At 46.9% G+C, this 15467-nt stretch overlaps 2 protein-coding genes across 5 annotated transcripts in view; one reads left to right on the forward strand and one right to left on the reverse strand.

Moving 5' to 3' along the window:
* Positions 1 to 6847: 6847 nt before the first annotated feature.
* On the reverse strand, positions 6848 to 9200 carry TEX46 (testis expressed 46). The gene is made up of 2 exons (XM_028155373.2): positions 8953 to 9200; positions 6848 to 7213 (listed from the first exon to the last, which is right to left on the reverse strand). Exons 1-2 carry the CDS (start codon positions 9142 to 9144, stop codon positions 6917 to 6919), a joined length of 489 nt encoding a protein of 162 aa, XP_028011174.2. The 5' UTR covers positions 9145 to 9200; the 3' UTR covers positions 6848 to 6916.
* A 699-nt stretch (positions 9201 to 9899) lies between these two features.
* The window catches only part of KDM1A (lysine demethylase 1A), a 74036-nt gene continuing 68468 nt past the window's right edge, over positions 9900 to 15467 (forward strand). For 3 of the 4 annotated variants that reach the window (XM_054720923.1, XM_054720925.1, XM_054720924.1), the window contains exon 1: positions 11780 to 12269. In XM_054720923.1, the coding sequence (XP_054576898.1) occupies positions 11925 to 12269 (345 nt within the window). In that variant the 5' untranslated portion in view covers positions 11780 to 11924. Of the gene's footprint in view, positions 9930 to 11779; positions 12270 to 15467 lie in introns of those variants that run through there. The other variant, XM_054720926.1, reaches the window with a different exon arrangement.

Genomic DNA, 15467 nt, shown 5'->3' on the forward strand with positions numbered 1-15467 from the left:
CATATTTACAGAGATCCCATTGGGGTTCCAGGAGGAGTGCCAAATGAATTTAAGTCTAGAAATCAGATCACTGCAGGATTTGAATCTGTCCTATTCTGGTGGTCCACCATAAACAAGAATGTGGATCAGATTAATTATCTATTCTATATATATAAAAGGCTAAGTGACCAACCGTCTGACCAACCAGCCAGTATATATGGCGTGCACTGGCAATTTAAAAATAAACGTTGACTCGCACATGCATGATACATATAAAGCTCTCGCTGGTGCCAATCTAGACAGAGTAGGAATATTCCTACCTGAACCCGTTTTCAAACATGGTCAGTTATATGTTGCTTTCTCTTGAGTTCGAAGAGCGAGTGACCTTAAAGTTAAAGTTGTAAATACTTCATCACAAGGGAAATTAGTCAAGCACTCTGAAAGTGTTTTTACTCTTAATGTGATGTACAGGGAGATATTAGAATAAGTTTAATCAATTTATCAGTCATTGTTTTTATCAATGTTGTTTTTATGTCATGTGTTTGTTGTTGTTATATCATGTTGTTATTTTTTCTAATTAATTTCCTTTCAGTGTGCACAAATCCATGCACCGGGCCCCTAGTTACTATAACCAGCAAAGGATTGCTACCTATACTCAAGACACAGTTGAAGGTATAGCTGAACAACTATATGCCACCAGCAGGATGATGTGGGAAAATAGATTGGCCTTGGATATGATTCTGGCAGAAAAGGAGGAGTGTATGTAATGTTGGGGGCGGGGGGGCGGGCAGTGTTGTACATTCATCCCTGACAACACAGCTCCAGGCGGAACGATCACTAAGGCCCTACAGGGATTAACAACTCGAGCTAATGAGTCAGCTGAGAATCCTGGGATTGAGGATCCTTTCTCCGATTTAGCAATGGTTTGGAGAATGGAAGGGAATGACAGTAGTGGATGTTATATTATCTCATGTTTGAGAGGTCTTATCTAAAGGTTAATTGAAACCACATTGACCAAACAGCAAAATAATCTCCTAGACACTGCAGAGCAGGAAAGTCAATGAATGTTAGCCAAGTTTGACGAAAAGAGTTAAATAAGAAATGGGGGGAATTGTGAGAATAAACAAGTAATCTTTTCTGTCAAAGAAGGGAGTTTAGGCAGCTGTCATTTTGGGTCAAGTGACTTGCAGTTCCCCTGCAGGCCACCATTTTGAAATGGCAAAGGTCAACCCCTCCTTTAAATTAGCCAATCACGCAAGAGTGTGAGCCTAAGCTCTGTGACCAATCAAGAGTGAGGGACAGCCCTAGCCGGTATGGCTCTGTGGCTAGAGCGTTGGCCTGTGGACTGCAAGGGTCCCAGGTTCAATTCCAGTCAGGGGCATGTACCTTGGTTGCGGGCACATCCCCAGTAGGGGGTGTGCAGGAGGCAGCTGATCAATGTTTCTCTCTCATCGATGTTTCTAACTCTCTATCCCTTCCCCTTCCTCTCTGTAAAAAATCAATAAAAATATGTTTTAAAAAAAAAAGAGTGAGGGACAGATCATGTGCATCAGGCATAATGTGTGCATCACATTATGTGATGCTCAGTGTGTGCATCATACTCCCAGACCCTGTGCCTGCACACCCTCCTGCAGGAGTAAAGATATTTGCCTTGCTGGCTGGCTCCCAAGCATGCTTTGTGTTCTACCAGGACCCCTGATACTGGGGGCTCACTGTATTTCTAACAATAAATAAGCTAAGTGGTATGTTAGAAAGTGACACCTGCTATGGAAAAATAAGTAGAGCCAAGTAAGAGGGGCAGGTTATAAATATTAAACTGGGCAGTCAGGGTGGCCTCGTTGAGAAAGAAATATTTAACAGATCAGCTAAAGGAAGAAAGGGCGTTAGATATACAGACAGCAGAGGAAGAGCATCCATGGTGGGGGGAATGTCCAATGCAGAGGCCTTAGGATGAGACTGTGCCTAGCTTAGAGACCTGTATCAAAGATACTTTAGAAATCACTGGCATGTAACAGTAGATGACATTTAAAGCCATCACTATGGGAGTGAGATGGAGTAAAGAAGGGATCCGAGGACTGAGCCCCGAGGTCCAGAGGTGTGAGTACTGGGTGAAGGCAAGGACCACAAAGGCTCAAAGAGAAATCAGAAAACACCAGCAGGGGCTTCACTGGGGAAACTTAGAAGCAGAGGAAGGGAGGCAGTGAATGAGACGTTGGGTTCTCTGCCCAACCTCCCATCACCGTATGGAGAGAGGTGTGGGGTCAGGGCATGTCTGGAAACATCCTGGGGTGTGCTGCAGGAGAGGAACTCCTATCACACGCACTCTCATTGGTCTACTTCTTTGCAGCAAGTGTGAAGTCGGTCTTGCAAGTCAAGAAAAACTGGTCTGAGCTCAGGCACCAGGGGAATTGCTTGCAGTGCATAGGGCACCTGGAGGCCCTGGGAAGTGGAGACCACGTGGAATCATTTCTGCTTTGGGGAAGGGAGCCCCCTCTGGAGCTCACCTGCTGTCTCATTGCTAGAACATGGAGTGAGCCCTCAGGATCTTCTGATATAATCAAAATTGCTTTTCCAAGGTCCATTCCCTGACCTAGTGGCTCATCAAACACATCCTGCCCAGTAGAGGTAGAAATCAACAGGGATAGAATAAAAGTTAAAAAAGGAATAAATCAACTGGGCTTATAATTGGGACTTCCACTCGTTGTGGGCAATGCTGGAGAGACAGTGTAAGAGGGAAGCCCTTGGTGGAGGCCAGGGCCATCAGGCCATGGAGTCCCTGCCAAGCCTGGGAAAAGAGCCCCAAGTTCAGAGAGAGGAGAAGCCCGAAGACATTGGACTTGCTCCTGCAGTAGCTGCCTGGGCGTCTTGACTTGGCTGACGGTGTGAGCCCAGAAGCACCATGGGGCATTGGCCAATGTGGCTGTTTCCCTGCGTGGCCAGCAAACAGTCCAAAGCTGTGTGGTTATCCAGAATAACCTGATTTGAGTCACAATAACCTTCTTGGCAATGAGAACCCTGGCTGTCCCATAGCAATTTCCTTCAGGAGAGCTGAGCAGGTGTGGATCATGGTTCTACCTATCTATGGGAGGAAAATCTTCATAAAGTGGTGAGATCCAGGTACTTAATATGCAAGAATGTCTTGTCAGTGGCACCAGAGGCTGGGTGCCTTTGCCCTGCCTACAGGTTTTGGGTTATCATGAACGCTCATATGCAGATGGCATTGTGTCCAAGGAGAAAGCAAGGAAGGTCTTGTATCTAGAGTACAAAACAGTTCCGGGCATACAAATGGCACTTCTCAATATTCTGCCAGTGGGCCTCAACACCATCAAGGTGTGACACCATGACCTGTGTGTCAGATACACAGGTCATTGAGTCACACTTGGAACCAAATTCCATGTTCACCCACAGCTGGGAGGCAGTGCTGTAAAGGTAGTTCCATCGTCATATTGTATCATATCAGGAAAGTCCAGCACATGAGAAGGTTGCTCATCAGAACCTTAAAAGTCTAGGTGGTACCTGTTTGGTGGAAGAGAATAGCCACCCATATCCTAAACCAGGTCCTTGGTGGTCAGAATCCATGGCAACCAATTTGCCTGTTTGAACTGGTCAGGTCCACAGGTCATGGTGTCACACCTTGAATCACCTTGAGCCAAGGCCAACATTACTGGCAAGTAATACATACTCCCTGAGCACTAGAGGCTTTGAAGGTCAAATGGATCGTCACTGAGCCGTGTCAGACCTCCCTGATTGATGGTTTTGCTATAGTGCTAGGTCCAGGCGTCGATATGATGGCCACATGGTCTTGATCAGCTTTCCGTTCCAGATATTCTCTTTAAGAAGCAGGGCCTTATTGTGAGTTTGTTCATATGTCACATATAGATCAAGTTTTGTGGCTGAATTGCTATATCTGATTCCACAGCATAAGGTTACCATATGGATATTCTCCTCATGGTCCAGTTCTGATGGTCCACTGACCTGGCCATACAATAAGATCATGAGCAATGACCTGTGAAATTGTGCAAAAGAGACTACTTACAAAAGTGTGAACAGGCTATAGGGAACCCGTATCTGGTAAATGGGAGGATGCTCCTGCCGTTGGGCCCAAAGGGAACCTGGAAGAAGGTCTCACAGAGAGAGCATCCCTAAGAGGAGGAGTGACCCTCTGTCAAGGGACCCAGCCAGCCCTACACCAGCCTGAGACAACCCCACAGAAGGGAGCTGAGGGAATAAGTACTTCAGCCTTCTCCCAACCTCTCATCTTCTGCCAGGGAACCCTGTTGGGCAAACTGAACTGAAAACCACAGGGCAAAGGAATTTGATGATGCAGACCATCCAGGTTGGCCCCTTGGCAGAAAGGCAGGAAAAGGCTGGAGAGGGGTCCTGGAGGTAGACAATATCTGACACACAGGCAAGGGTGTGATTTTATTTTATTTTATTTTTTAAGGGTGTGATTTTAAATAGGGAGATCATGGGAGTCTTCATTAAGAAGGAATCATTTGCTCTTAGGGGGATGTAGTAACTCATCTTATCCTCACAACAATAGATGATGTTGGTAGCATTACTCTCCCCATTTTACAGTTGATAAAACTGAGGTACAACAAAAATAAAACAACTTAGATTTGTCCAAGATCACATACCTGGGCGTAGATGGAGTTGGGGATTTAAAGCCAGGCAGTCAAGCTCCAGAGGTCTTGCTCTTAATATAGGATACAGGAGAGTCGTCATACAATGTGAGGGCAGAGAAAATGTCAGGACATTTAAGACTGGGATTGATAGTCACCAACATTTTTTATTGAGCAACTAGAGGCCCGGTGCATGAAATTCATGCACTGGGGGGGGGGGGGGTGTCCCTCAGCCCAGCCTGTGCCCTCTCACAGTCCAGGATCCCTCTCACAGTCCAGGATCCCTCATCCTTACTGCCCACCTGCTTGCTCAGCTCACTGCTCCTTAGTGCTGCCACGGAGGCAAGAGAGGCTCCCGCCACCATCACTGCGCTCGCCAGCCATGAGCCCAGTTTCTGGCTGAGCAGAGCTCCCACTGTGGGAGCACACTGACCACAAGGGGGCAGCTCCTGTGTTGAGCATCTGGCCCCTGGTGGTCAGTGCGCATCATAGTGACAGGTTGTTCTGGTCATTCTGCCGTAACAGTCGCTTAGGCTTTTAGTATACAGATGGAACTACCTGACAGTCAATGTGCCACCCTGAGGGGTCCCGGATTGCGAGAGGGCACTGGCCAGGCTGAGGGACCCCACGGGTGCATGATCAGGGCCAGGAAGGGATGTGGGAGGTTGGCCAGCCAGGGAGGGACTGAACCTTGAGTCTCCCAAGGGTCTCCCCAGTGCTGTCCCACCCTCCCAAGGGAGACCCTTGGGAGACTCAAGGTCCGGCCCATCTCGCTCAGTCCCAATCGGCCAGACCCCAGCAACAAGCTAACCTACCAGTTGTAGCATCTGCCCCCTGGTGGTCAGTGCATGTCATAGCAAGTGGTTGAGCGGCCTTAGCATATCATTAGCATATTATGCTTTGATTGGTTGAACGGACAACTGGACACTTAGCATATTAGGCTTTTATTATATAGGATGAGTATATACAAGCCACTGTGTTAGGTGCTATGGGGAGATATACAGATGAGCAAGATGCTGTGCTTGCCCTCAAGCATCTATAAGCAAGTCAGAGGGTGAGGAAGGGATACAGAAATCTGTACAAATCAAGTGTCAGCAGGTTGTGGCACGTTCCACTGTAGAAGTACAGATAAAATGCCAGGAGAGTGCCAAGGAAAGAGATTCAGCACAGCTGGGTGGAAGGCAGCCTCCTGGAGGTGTTAGCTTTGGAAGAAGTGAAGAATTGTAACAGCAGAACGGGAAGAAAAGGGCTTCCAGGGGACGGGACCATGTGGGCAGAGATGTGGATGCACCCGGGGGACGGCCAGTCATCTGGTTTGGTTAGAGTTCACGGGACTTGTGGGAGAGATGATTTTAAGTAGGACACCAACAAGGCACGAAGTCACAGTGAGGTGGTGCTACCCTTTCCAATCTCCGATGGGGAAGAGTCTCAGCTTGGTGCCAGCATGTCTTTTAAGCACTAACACTTGCTAAATCTCCTTTTTTTTTAACCCGAAATTCACAGGTTCAGATCCATAAGAAGGCAACCCAGCTCTGGTTGGAACTTAATAACATCATTTAGTTTCCATTGTCTTTATTTTGACAGTTAAGGTCTATTTCAGGTAAATGATGCTGTTTTTAATTTACAAATAAATTATTTACCTTTATTATTATGTTCCTTTACAGATACATTTATTTAAGGAAAAATAGTCTGTTTAAAGGAACAATGTTGAGTTAAACATTCAGGTGTCTCATGACTATGGCAAAAATCACAAAGGTAGTACCCTAATGCCTGATGTTTAGGGTATTCTGGGATAGAGTATAAAGCGTGTGAGGGTGAGAAATGGGGGGGTTGGGGGGGGAAGAACCTGGAAAGGCCATAAGATCATGGAGCGCCTGAACACCAAGTAGGGAGTGTGGGTTTTATTCTGTCAACCACGGGGAGACGTTGGCTTGAGAACAGGCAATGAACACACTCAGAGCCTGGCCTGGCAGGGCTTGCTCTGGCCTCTGGGTGCAGAGTGAGGGGGAGACTGGAGGGTGGGACAGCACTGGGGAGACCCTTGGGAGACTCAAGGTGAACAGGTAAATAGCACCCTGAACCAAGGTCGGAGTGGTCCACCTGAAGGGGAGGAAGGGCTGGTTCTAGAGCTGTCAGGCTGTGTCATAGGATGCTATCTGGCTGGCCTGCTGAGTAGATTTCTTTTCCAGAGGTGACCTTTCAGCCTCCAATCATCCTCTCCCGTGTGATTTACTAAGAAAATCCAATAGTCTCTCATGGGGTTTTACTGAGTAAAGGTAACACCAGAAGAATTCAGCCCACCCCAGTCTCCGACCTCAGGGGGAATTGGACGTGCACTCCGAGTAGATAGAGAAGACGGAGTCCTGTCTCCTCGGTCTGTGCTTCCTCACGGCAAACATCTGCTGACGGCTCGACCGCTTGTGGTGATTCATTTTATTCCAAACGATGAACATCTGATTTTCTAAGACCTTCAGCTTCATTTCACTGAACATAAGCCGTTCAAGGATCTTGTCCTGGAGGGCAAAGCAGGCGTGCAGTCTCTCGACTTCTCTCGTGCTCATGGCGTTGCTGTTGGGTTCGGCTTCGGGGGTCTTTGGTTTCTCTGTCTTTTCCTAAGCTCCCACCAGCAGGAAAAGAGGAGAGGTTGGTTAATAACAGTAGTCCCCCTTCCCGTGCCGGGTGATTTATAACTGTCACCTTAATGGATTCTCACAGCCCGCCGAGAATTGGGGCTCAGCATCATCCAGCTAGCGGGAGAGACCCCACACTCCCAGGACCCACAGTTTCCTTTGGTTCATAGAAGAACATAAAACCTTTAACCCAAATGTATCTGTCTCCAGGGCTGTGCGTTCCCCAGGGCGCTGAGAGTTCGTCAGGCCCTGCAAAGTCTCTGCTGCCCAGTCAGTGTCTCAGGACATGCTCTTCTCTCTATCGTCCTCACCTGCCCCCTCACCCAGAGTAATCATGCTTTAGCTTTTCTTTTTGGATTCAACTACAAACTCCTGGTCTTTCCACCCCCTTTACAAATTAAATCTTTCAGACACACCAAAAAAGTAACTATTACAACAAATACCCGTGTTTCCATACTAGTGTGAGAAATAAAACATCACAAATGCCATTGTGGCTCCCTCTCCTAGAGTGTCTCCCTCCCTCCCTGAACCTCATCGCAACTGCAATCCTGAATCCGGCATTTACTTTTCCCATGCGTTTCTTTATTCCAGTGGCTCTCAACCAGAGGCTACTGTGTCCTCCCAAGGGACCTTTGGCAATGAATGTCTGGAGACATTTTTTGGTTGTCACAAAAGGGGTGATGGGCGCTATTGGCATCTTATGGGTAGAGGCTGGGGATGCTGCTAAACATCTAACAATGCACAGGGCAGTCCATCACAATGAAGAATTATCCCGCCCTAAATGTCAGTCATGTGGAAGTTGAAAAATCCTGCCTTAAACCTACCAGACCTGAGGCCCTGAACCTAACTGTCCCCTATACCTGGGCTCCTGAGCATTAAAGAGGAAAAATCAACATGATATAGAAAAATGTTAGTTACATGCAAACAAGTGGTTAGAATAAGATGGAACTTGGAGACATTGTAGAAAATAGGTCTAGGCAAAGTACCGAAAATTAGGAGTCACCAGAGATTCGGAAATTACCGAAAAATCGGTACAGCGGTCTGGTAGAATTAATGTACTTTCACTAAACATGTGCTTTTGTGGGGAGGGGGTTTGGGGGAGGGGTAAGAGATCAACCAAGGGACTTGTATGCATGCATATAAGCATAACCAATGGACACAGACAGTAGGGGGGGGTGAGGGCATGTGCTGGGGGGTGGGAGCAGCTGGGGAGAGGTCAATGGGGGGAAAAGGAGGCATATGTAATACTTTGAACAATAAAGAATTCAATTTAAAAAACATGCACTCATAAGATTGGGTATTGTTTGGCATGTTTTTAAACTTTATATAAAATATGTCATAATTCATGTACATCTCTCCTATCTTCATTATTACATTTTAGAGATGTATCTATGTTATACATGTGTCTTTAGTTCACCCATTTTCATGTTTCCCTTTAAAGTGAGTGTTGCTGAAAAAAAAATAAAAAAAAAAAATAAAGTGAGTGTTGCTGTTGCCAAAGCATGTTGCTGTCAAACAGGAAGTGGCAGAGTCTAGGGTGGTCCCAATTCATAGCTGAGGCAACTGAAGCCTTGTGAAGGATGTGCTGCAGAGCAAAGACTTAGAGGTGTGGGTGCCTCAGTCTTGCCCCATTATCCTGACACCTTCCCTGTCCCCCAAACCCCAATCTACCTGTAAATATCCCATCACCCTCAACTGAAGCTAAGGCTCCTCTTGCTCACCTGTTGGGGCTCTGTGGGGGTGGACTTGAATTCGTACTTGACCAGCCAGTTGCTAAGCAATAGCAGAAGGAATAGGAACCCAAACAAGGCTGGCTTATAGCTGATCATCCAAGCCACCAATGCTCCTATGGTGCCCGAGGAATCAAGTATCTCGTGGAGAGTCCTAAAAAGAGACATTAGATCTCCCAGCATTCTAGCTTGGTGGCACCCAGGCCCCAAGACCCAGCCTCAGTCCCCCCTCTAGGACAGTTGCCCCCATACCAGGAGTCATGGCTGCCCCCCCTCTGACTCATGACCAGCCCCCAGCCCCCAGTTGTTGCATAACAATAATATTAAGTACTCCTATGTCTTAAGCAGCCACTATGTGCCAGACTTTGACAGGCAGTTTGCAAGCAACATCTCATAATGTCCTCATAACAGCCAGGTGATGTAGGCCTTAGTGATACTTCATTCAATCAACAGTACTTAAGGGCGTAGCCACTGAGAATAAAACACCCAGAAACACAGCCCCTGCCCTCATAGTGAGGGAGACTGCAAATAAAAATTATCCAGAAGTTGGAAACAAGGCTAAAAGTTTACTGCAAGTTCGTTCACAGTAATGCTAGAATATTCTCTAACTGGCCCACCTGTTGGTCACCTGACGCTTTCGGGGAGGATAACTTTGTTTGACTTACTATTTAATATTGATTAGGGTCCCCACTCTGTAAAGTCAGATGTCAACTTTTATTGATTGATTTTTAAAATACATTTTATTAATTTTAGAGAGAGAGGAAGGGAGAGGGGGGTGAGAGAGAGAATGTGAGAAACACCCAGATTGGCAGCCTCCTACATGCCCCGCCCTTCCACTAGGGATCAAGCTCAAAACCTGGGCATGTGCCCTGACCCAGAATGGAACCAGAAACCCTTTGGTGCATGGGACGGTGCTCAACCAACCAAGCCACACCGTCCAGGGCCAGGTGTGAACTTTCAAAAAATGGGTAAGTTGCTCTAGCAATCCCACTTGGGAATATACATCCCAAAGGACTGAAAGCAGGGTCTTGAGGAGATATTTGCACACCCATGTCCATAGCAGCATTATTCACTATAGCCAAAAAGTGGAAGCAACCCAAAAGTCCACCAACAGATAAATGGATAAGCAAAATATTGTATATACAGACATTAGAATATTATTTCAGTCTTAAAAATGAAGGAAATTTTGGTACACGCTACAACATGGATGAACTTTGAGGAGATTGTGCTAAATGAAATAAGCCAGTCACAAAAAGACAAAAGCTGTTTGATTCCAGTTATATGAGATATTTAGGGTGGCCCAATTTATAGATACAGAAGGTAGAATGGTGGTTGGCAGGGGCAGGGGGTGGGGTGGGGGGAGTGTTGGGGAATTATTGTTTAATGGGTACAGAGTTTTTCAAGATGAAAAGAGTTCTGGAGATTGTACAATCATGTGAATGTACTTAACACTAGTGAACTGTACATTTAAAGACGCTTAAGATGGTAAGTTTTATGTTATATATATTTTACCACAATTTAAGAAAATGAAACTAATTAGTTACAGGCCTACCGTGCTTTCTTGTGTTTTGCTTTATTGTGCTTCACAGGTGTTTTGCTTTTTACAAATTGAAGGTAGGACCCTCCACCAGCAAAAAGATTATGACTGGCTTTATTGTAATACTTGCTTTATTATGGTGGATTGGAACCCAAACCACAAGATCTCCGAGGTATGCCTGTATTTCTGTGTAAAAAAAATAGTTAAGCAGAAAATGTGGTGTGTTTTTTTTTTTTTGTGGGGAGGGGGGTGTAAATGCAAATGAGTTCCGTCTGAGAGAAAAGATAAGCCCCAAAGTTTAGAGTTTAGTTTTATGGCATTGTAAGACATCAACTGCTTTTTCTTATTTAAAAACTAGAGGCCTGGTGCACGAATTTGTGTAGGGAGTGGGGGGAGAGGCCACGGGAGGTTGGCTGTGGGAACACACTGACCACCAGGGGGCAGCTCCTGCGTTGAGCATCTGCCCCCTGGTGGTCAGTGCATGTCATAGCGACTGGTCAACCGGTTGTTCCAGTTGTCCTGGTCAACCGGTCATAACAGTCACTTAGGCTTTTATGCATATAGATACTTTGCAATCCTTTCCTAGCATTCTGTTTTCCACTCACCAATGACTATATATATCAATTTTTCATATTCTCCTTTGAACCAGCTATATTGTCCTGCTGTTCTCTCAATAAATAAATAAATAAACAAACAAACAAATATTTGACATGTGTTCACTATTTGTAGAAACAGGTGTATGGGGGGAGTGAGTGGACAAAGGGAATGGAGGTGTGAGGGAGCAAGGGCATGAACAAAGCTTTGGATGCAAGAACAATCCTGTTGGACTCAAAACTGGGCTTATTAATTACTGTCCATTTTATTACCACGAAACTTGTTTGCTCTCCAAGATTTCCCCAGTACAATCAAGGACAATTATAAATAAGTGAGATTTCCCATCCCTAGACCATACGCTCTTTGAAAGCAAGAATTACATAATTAAGCCCTTGTCACCTATATTGGTTGAATCAGCAAATAGGTGAATGAATGAATGAATGAATGAATGAATTTATAAGTGCACCCAAATCCCTGGATGAAATGGTCGCCCTCAGAGGTGCAGTCTGGCTCAGAAGCCCTAAGACCAGGACGGTGTCGGGCCAACTCCAAAGGCCAAGGAGACGCTCTAGGAAAGCACCGCGCTCTTTGCCATGGTGCCGCTCTAGCCGCGAGGACGCGACTCTATGGCAGCGGGGGGGCGGGGCCGTGGGCGTCTCCGGCTTTTTTGTCCGGACGCGACGGGAGCGCGCTCCGCGCCTGCGTACGCGGCGGCGGTAGGCAGCGCGCGGACGGGGAGAAGCGGAGCTAGGCGACGCGGCCCCGGACCCACGTACCCTCGGACCCGCAGGCTGAGCGGCCCCCACGGCTGTCAGCACCCAGGCGGCCCGAGATGTTGTCCGGGAAGAAGGCGGCGGCTGCGGCGGCCGCGGCGGCCGCGGCTGGCTCGGAGGCGGGCGCTGGGGTAGCGGCAGGCTCGGAGAATGGCTCCGAGGTGGCCGCGCCGCCCGCGGGCCCGTCGGGCCCTGTGGAGCCCGGGCCGGGGGTGGCCGGAGAGCGCACCCCCCGCAAGAAGGAGCCTCCGCGGGCCTCGCCCCCCGGGGGCCTCGCCGAGCCGCCAGGGTCCGCCGGGCCTCAAGCCGGGCCTACCGTCGTGCCTGGTTCTGCAACCCCCATGGAGACGGGAATCGCTGAGACTCCGGAGGGACGACGGACCAGCCGGCGCAAGCGGGCGAAGGTGAGGCCCGACCCCCTCCCTCAAACCACACATCCCGGTGCCTCGCTTTCCCCGAGGCTGTCCAGCCCCCGTCAGCCCTCCGGCCTTGTTGTCCCGCGCCCACCCGGTAGCTCTCCCCAGTCCGTCCGTCTCCACCCCACCTCCCCGGGAGCTGGATGAGGGAGGGCAAGGTCTCTGCCCGTGTTGAATGCGGTCTTTGTGCTGGGAAACGGGGATGGATGGGCGGGCTGATCCACTCGTTAATTCGCGCACCTTTTCATTTTCCTGAGTGGCAAAAATGGCTCCCTGGCGTGGAGTTCTGGTTGGCGTTGTTGGAGACACACATCGCTCGTTGGTCCCCAGGTGTGCCTGGAAGCCGCTCCGCGGTATGGACGGAGTTTCAGCTGGGAGCGCTGGGGCTGGAGGGCGATGCTCATGACCGGCCGTAGCCAGGGAGACCGAAAAGAAAGGAACATCTTTTCCGAGCCCTTGATGTGTGGTAGTTTTCCTCTTGTTCTTTTTATTCCCTCAGTGATCTTTTGGCGTAGATTTTTTTTTTTTTAACAGATGAAGCTGATTAAGAGGGCTAATATCAATTAGTCTAGGTTCAAAACTATGGGAAGGAAAAGATTTGCCATAGACTAGTATATACAGACAATAGCAGCCTCGCGTCTCCGGGTGCCAGAAGCCATGTTCATTCAGAGCGTCATCAATGTTTTGTTTTTGCTGAACACCCAGGGGCAGGTATGGCCAGCCTCATTTTAGGAATGAGTAAACTGGAGGCACACAGTTTAAGCAACTTGCCCAAAGTCACACAGCTAAGTAAGTGGTGGAACTGGAATGTAAGCCCTACACTTTGGTGTGTGGTGATAAGGTATCATCAGCCTCTGAAACAAAAGACCACATGGGGCCCTTGGCTGGTTTGGCTCACTGGATAGAGCGTCGGCCTGGGGACTGAAGGGTCCCAGGTTCGATTCTGGTCAAGGGCATGTGCCTTGGTTGCGGGCACATCCCCAATAGGGGGTGGGCGGGAGGCAGCTGATCGATGTTTCTAGCTCTCTATCCCTCTCTCCCTCTCCCTTCCTCTCTGTAAAAAATCAATTAAAAAAATAATAACAATAAAAAAGACCACATGGGATACCTACAGTGTATAGGGCACTGGGGCAGTACTAGAGCAGAGATTGTATTTATTTATTTGTTTTTAATTTTATTGAATTTATTGGGATGACATTGGTTAATAACTTATATGGGTTTCAGGTGGACAGTTCTGTAATACACCATCTGTATATTGTATTGTGTGTTCATTATTCCAGTTGCACAGACTTTAGACTTGGCCTTTATTGGAGATTTCGTGGTTCAGTTGAAAAAACTAGAAATATATGTACATGTAATTTTTAAGTAAATATTTAAAATCATACAATTCATATAATTTGTGCATACACGTTTTCCATCTGTATATAATTTTTAAGTGGGTATATATACCAAGTCAGTGTGTATGAGGAACTTCTGTGTGTGTGTGTCTTACATAACATTATTGTCTCTCAGTTCTGGAGGCTGGAAGTATGAAATCAAGGTATCTGGAGGGTTGGTTTTTTTTCTTAGGGCTGGGAGACTCTCCTTCTACCTTCTGATAGCTAAATATGAGGAGCCTCCTAAGATGAGCTATCAGATTCCGCTGCCCACTTCAGAGATCTCTCTCCAGGAATACCTGTGTTAAGTAAAAGGAGGAAAATATTTTCGGGGGCTTTTACCAAAGCATGGGTTAGGAAAACACAGAGGGCCCGGCTGGTGTGCCTCAGTGGTTGAGTGTCCACCTATGAACGAGGAGGTCACAGTTTCATTCCCAGTCAAGAGGCGTGTAGGAGGCAACCGATTGATGATTCTTTCTCATTATTTATGTTTCTATCTCCTCCCTTCCTCTCTGAAATCAATAAAAATATATTTTAATGAAAAATAAAAAGAAAGAGCACAGGTTGTCGACTCTTAACTCTCAGAAATGAAATAGAGGACGGAAGCCTAATAGGGTTTTAATTTTACTATTTCAATAGAAAGTGTGGCCAGAAACCCATGTGATAAGATGGGGTTTTTGGTTTGTTTTTTCTTTTAGAATTAGATGTTTTTTAAAATGTGTTTCTTTTGTTTTTTGTTTTTTAGAAAATTCACATGCCATAAAATTTACCATTTTTAAGTGTACAACTCATTGTTTTTTTAGCATAACCAGCACCAGAGTTAATTTTAGGACATTTTCATCACCCTCAAAAGACACCTGTACCATTAGCAGTCAATCCCCATTTCCCCCTTCCCCAGCTCCTGATAACCACTAATCTACTTTCTGTCTTTGTGTACTTGCCTATTCTGGCTATGTCATATAAACAAAAGCATATAATATGTGTCCTTTTATGTCTGGTTTTAGCATGTTTTCAAGGTTTATCCATGTTGTAGTACTTCCATTCAGTACTTCATAACTCTGTGGACAAATAATATCCCACATTTTGTTTATCCATCATTTGATGGACACTTGGGTTGTTTCCACTTTTTTGGCTATTAAGGATAATTCTGTTATATACACACTAGTGTCCCAGTGCACGGATTCGTGCACATTGCAAGGAAATTAATTAGAAGAAATATTTTAATAACGCTATTTGCATCTTGCTAATGAAAAGAAAAGAGGATTCTACCGAGTCTCCTATCTACCTACTCCAGGACTTCTGTGAGAATCAAATGAGATGAGACATGGGAAAATGCTTCATAAACATTTGGTTAAACTGTAAAATGTTTGCACCTGGCTATAAAGCAAGTTGGGTTCCTGGGCTGAAGAAACCCCAAGGAGGCTAGTCGCTAGGGAGAGGAAGCCGGAAGCCGGGCATTACTAGTTGACGTCATTTCCTGGCACCCACAGTGACTGTTTCCAGGCTGGGCTGGGCTGGGCTGTGGGCCACATTTTGTGCCATGGGATCTTGGCAGCGTTGGCTGAGATTTGGTGGGGTGTCACTTCGGGGTGGTGGTGGGGCCTGTGTCCCACTTGGGGGAAGCTGAGTGTTGGTTTGTTGGCGCCAGGTCCGTGGTGCCATTTATTTTTAAATGGCCAGTGTGCGTCATGGCAGCTCCTCTGTTGAGCGTCTGCCCCCTGGTGGTCAGTACGCATCATAGCGACCAGTCGGATGGTTGGACACAGCCTTTTATATACACTGAGTGGCCAGATTATTATGATCTCTCAAC

The sequence above is a fragment of the Eptesicus fuscus genome, chromosome 9 (assembly GCF_027574615.1).
Source record: "Eptesicus fuscus isolate TK198812 chromosome 9, DD_ASM_mEF_20220401, whole genome shotgun sequence".
Classification (NCBI taxonomy): Eukaryota; Metazoa; Chordata; class Mammalia; order Chiroptera; family Vespertilionidae; genus Eptesicus; species Eptesicus fuscus.

Excerpts from the sequence above, each read along its gene's own strand:
- TEX46 (XM_028155373.2), bottom strand. The coding sequence starts at position 9,144 with ATGCTGGGAGATCTAATGTCTCTTTTTAGGACTCTCCACGAGATACTT. Across the intron at positions 7,214-8,952 it reads CCCCCACAGAGCCCCAACAG|GAAAAGACAGAGAAACCAAA; the intron begins GTGAGCAAGAGG and ends GTGGGAGCTTAG.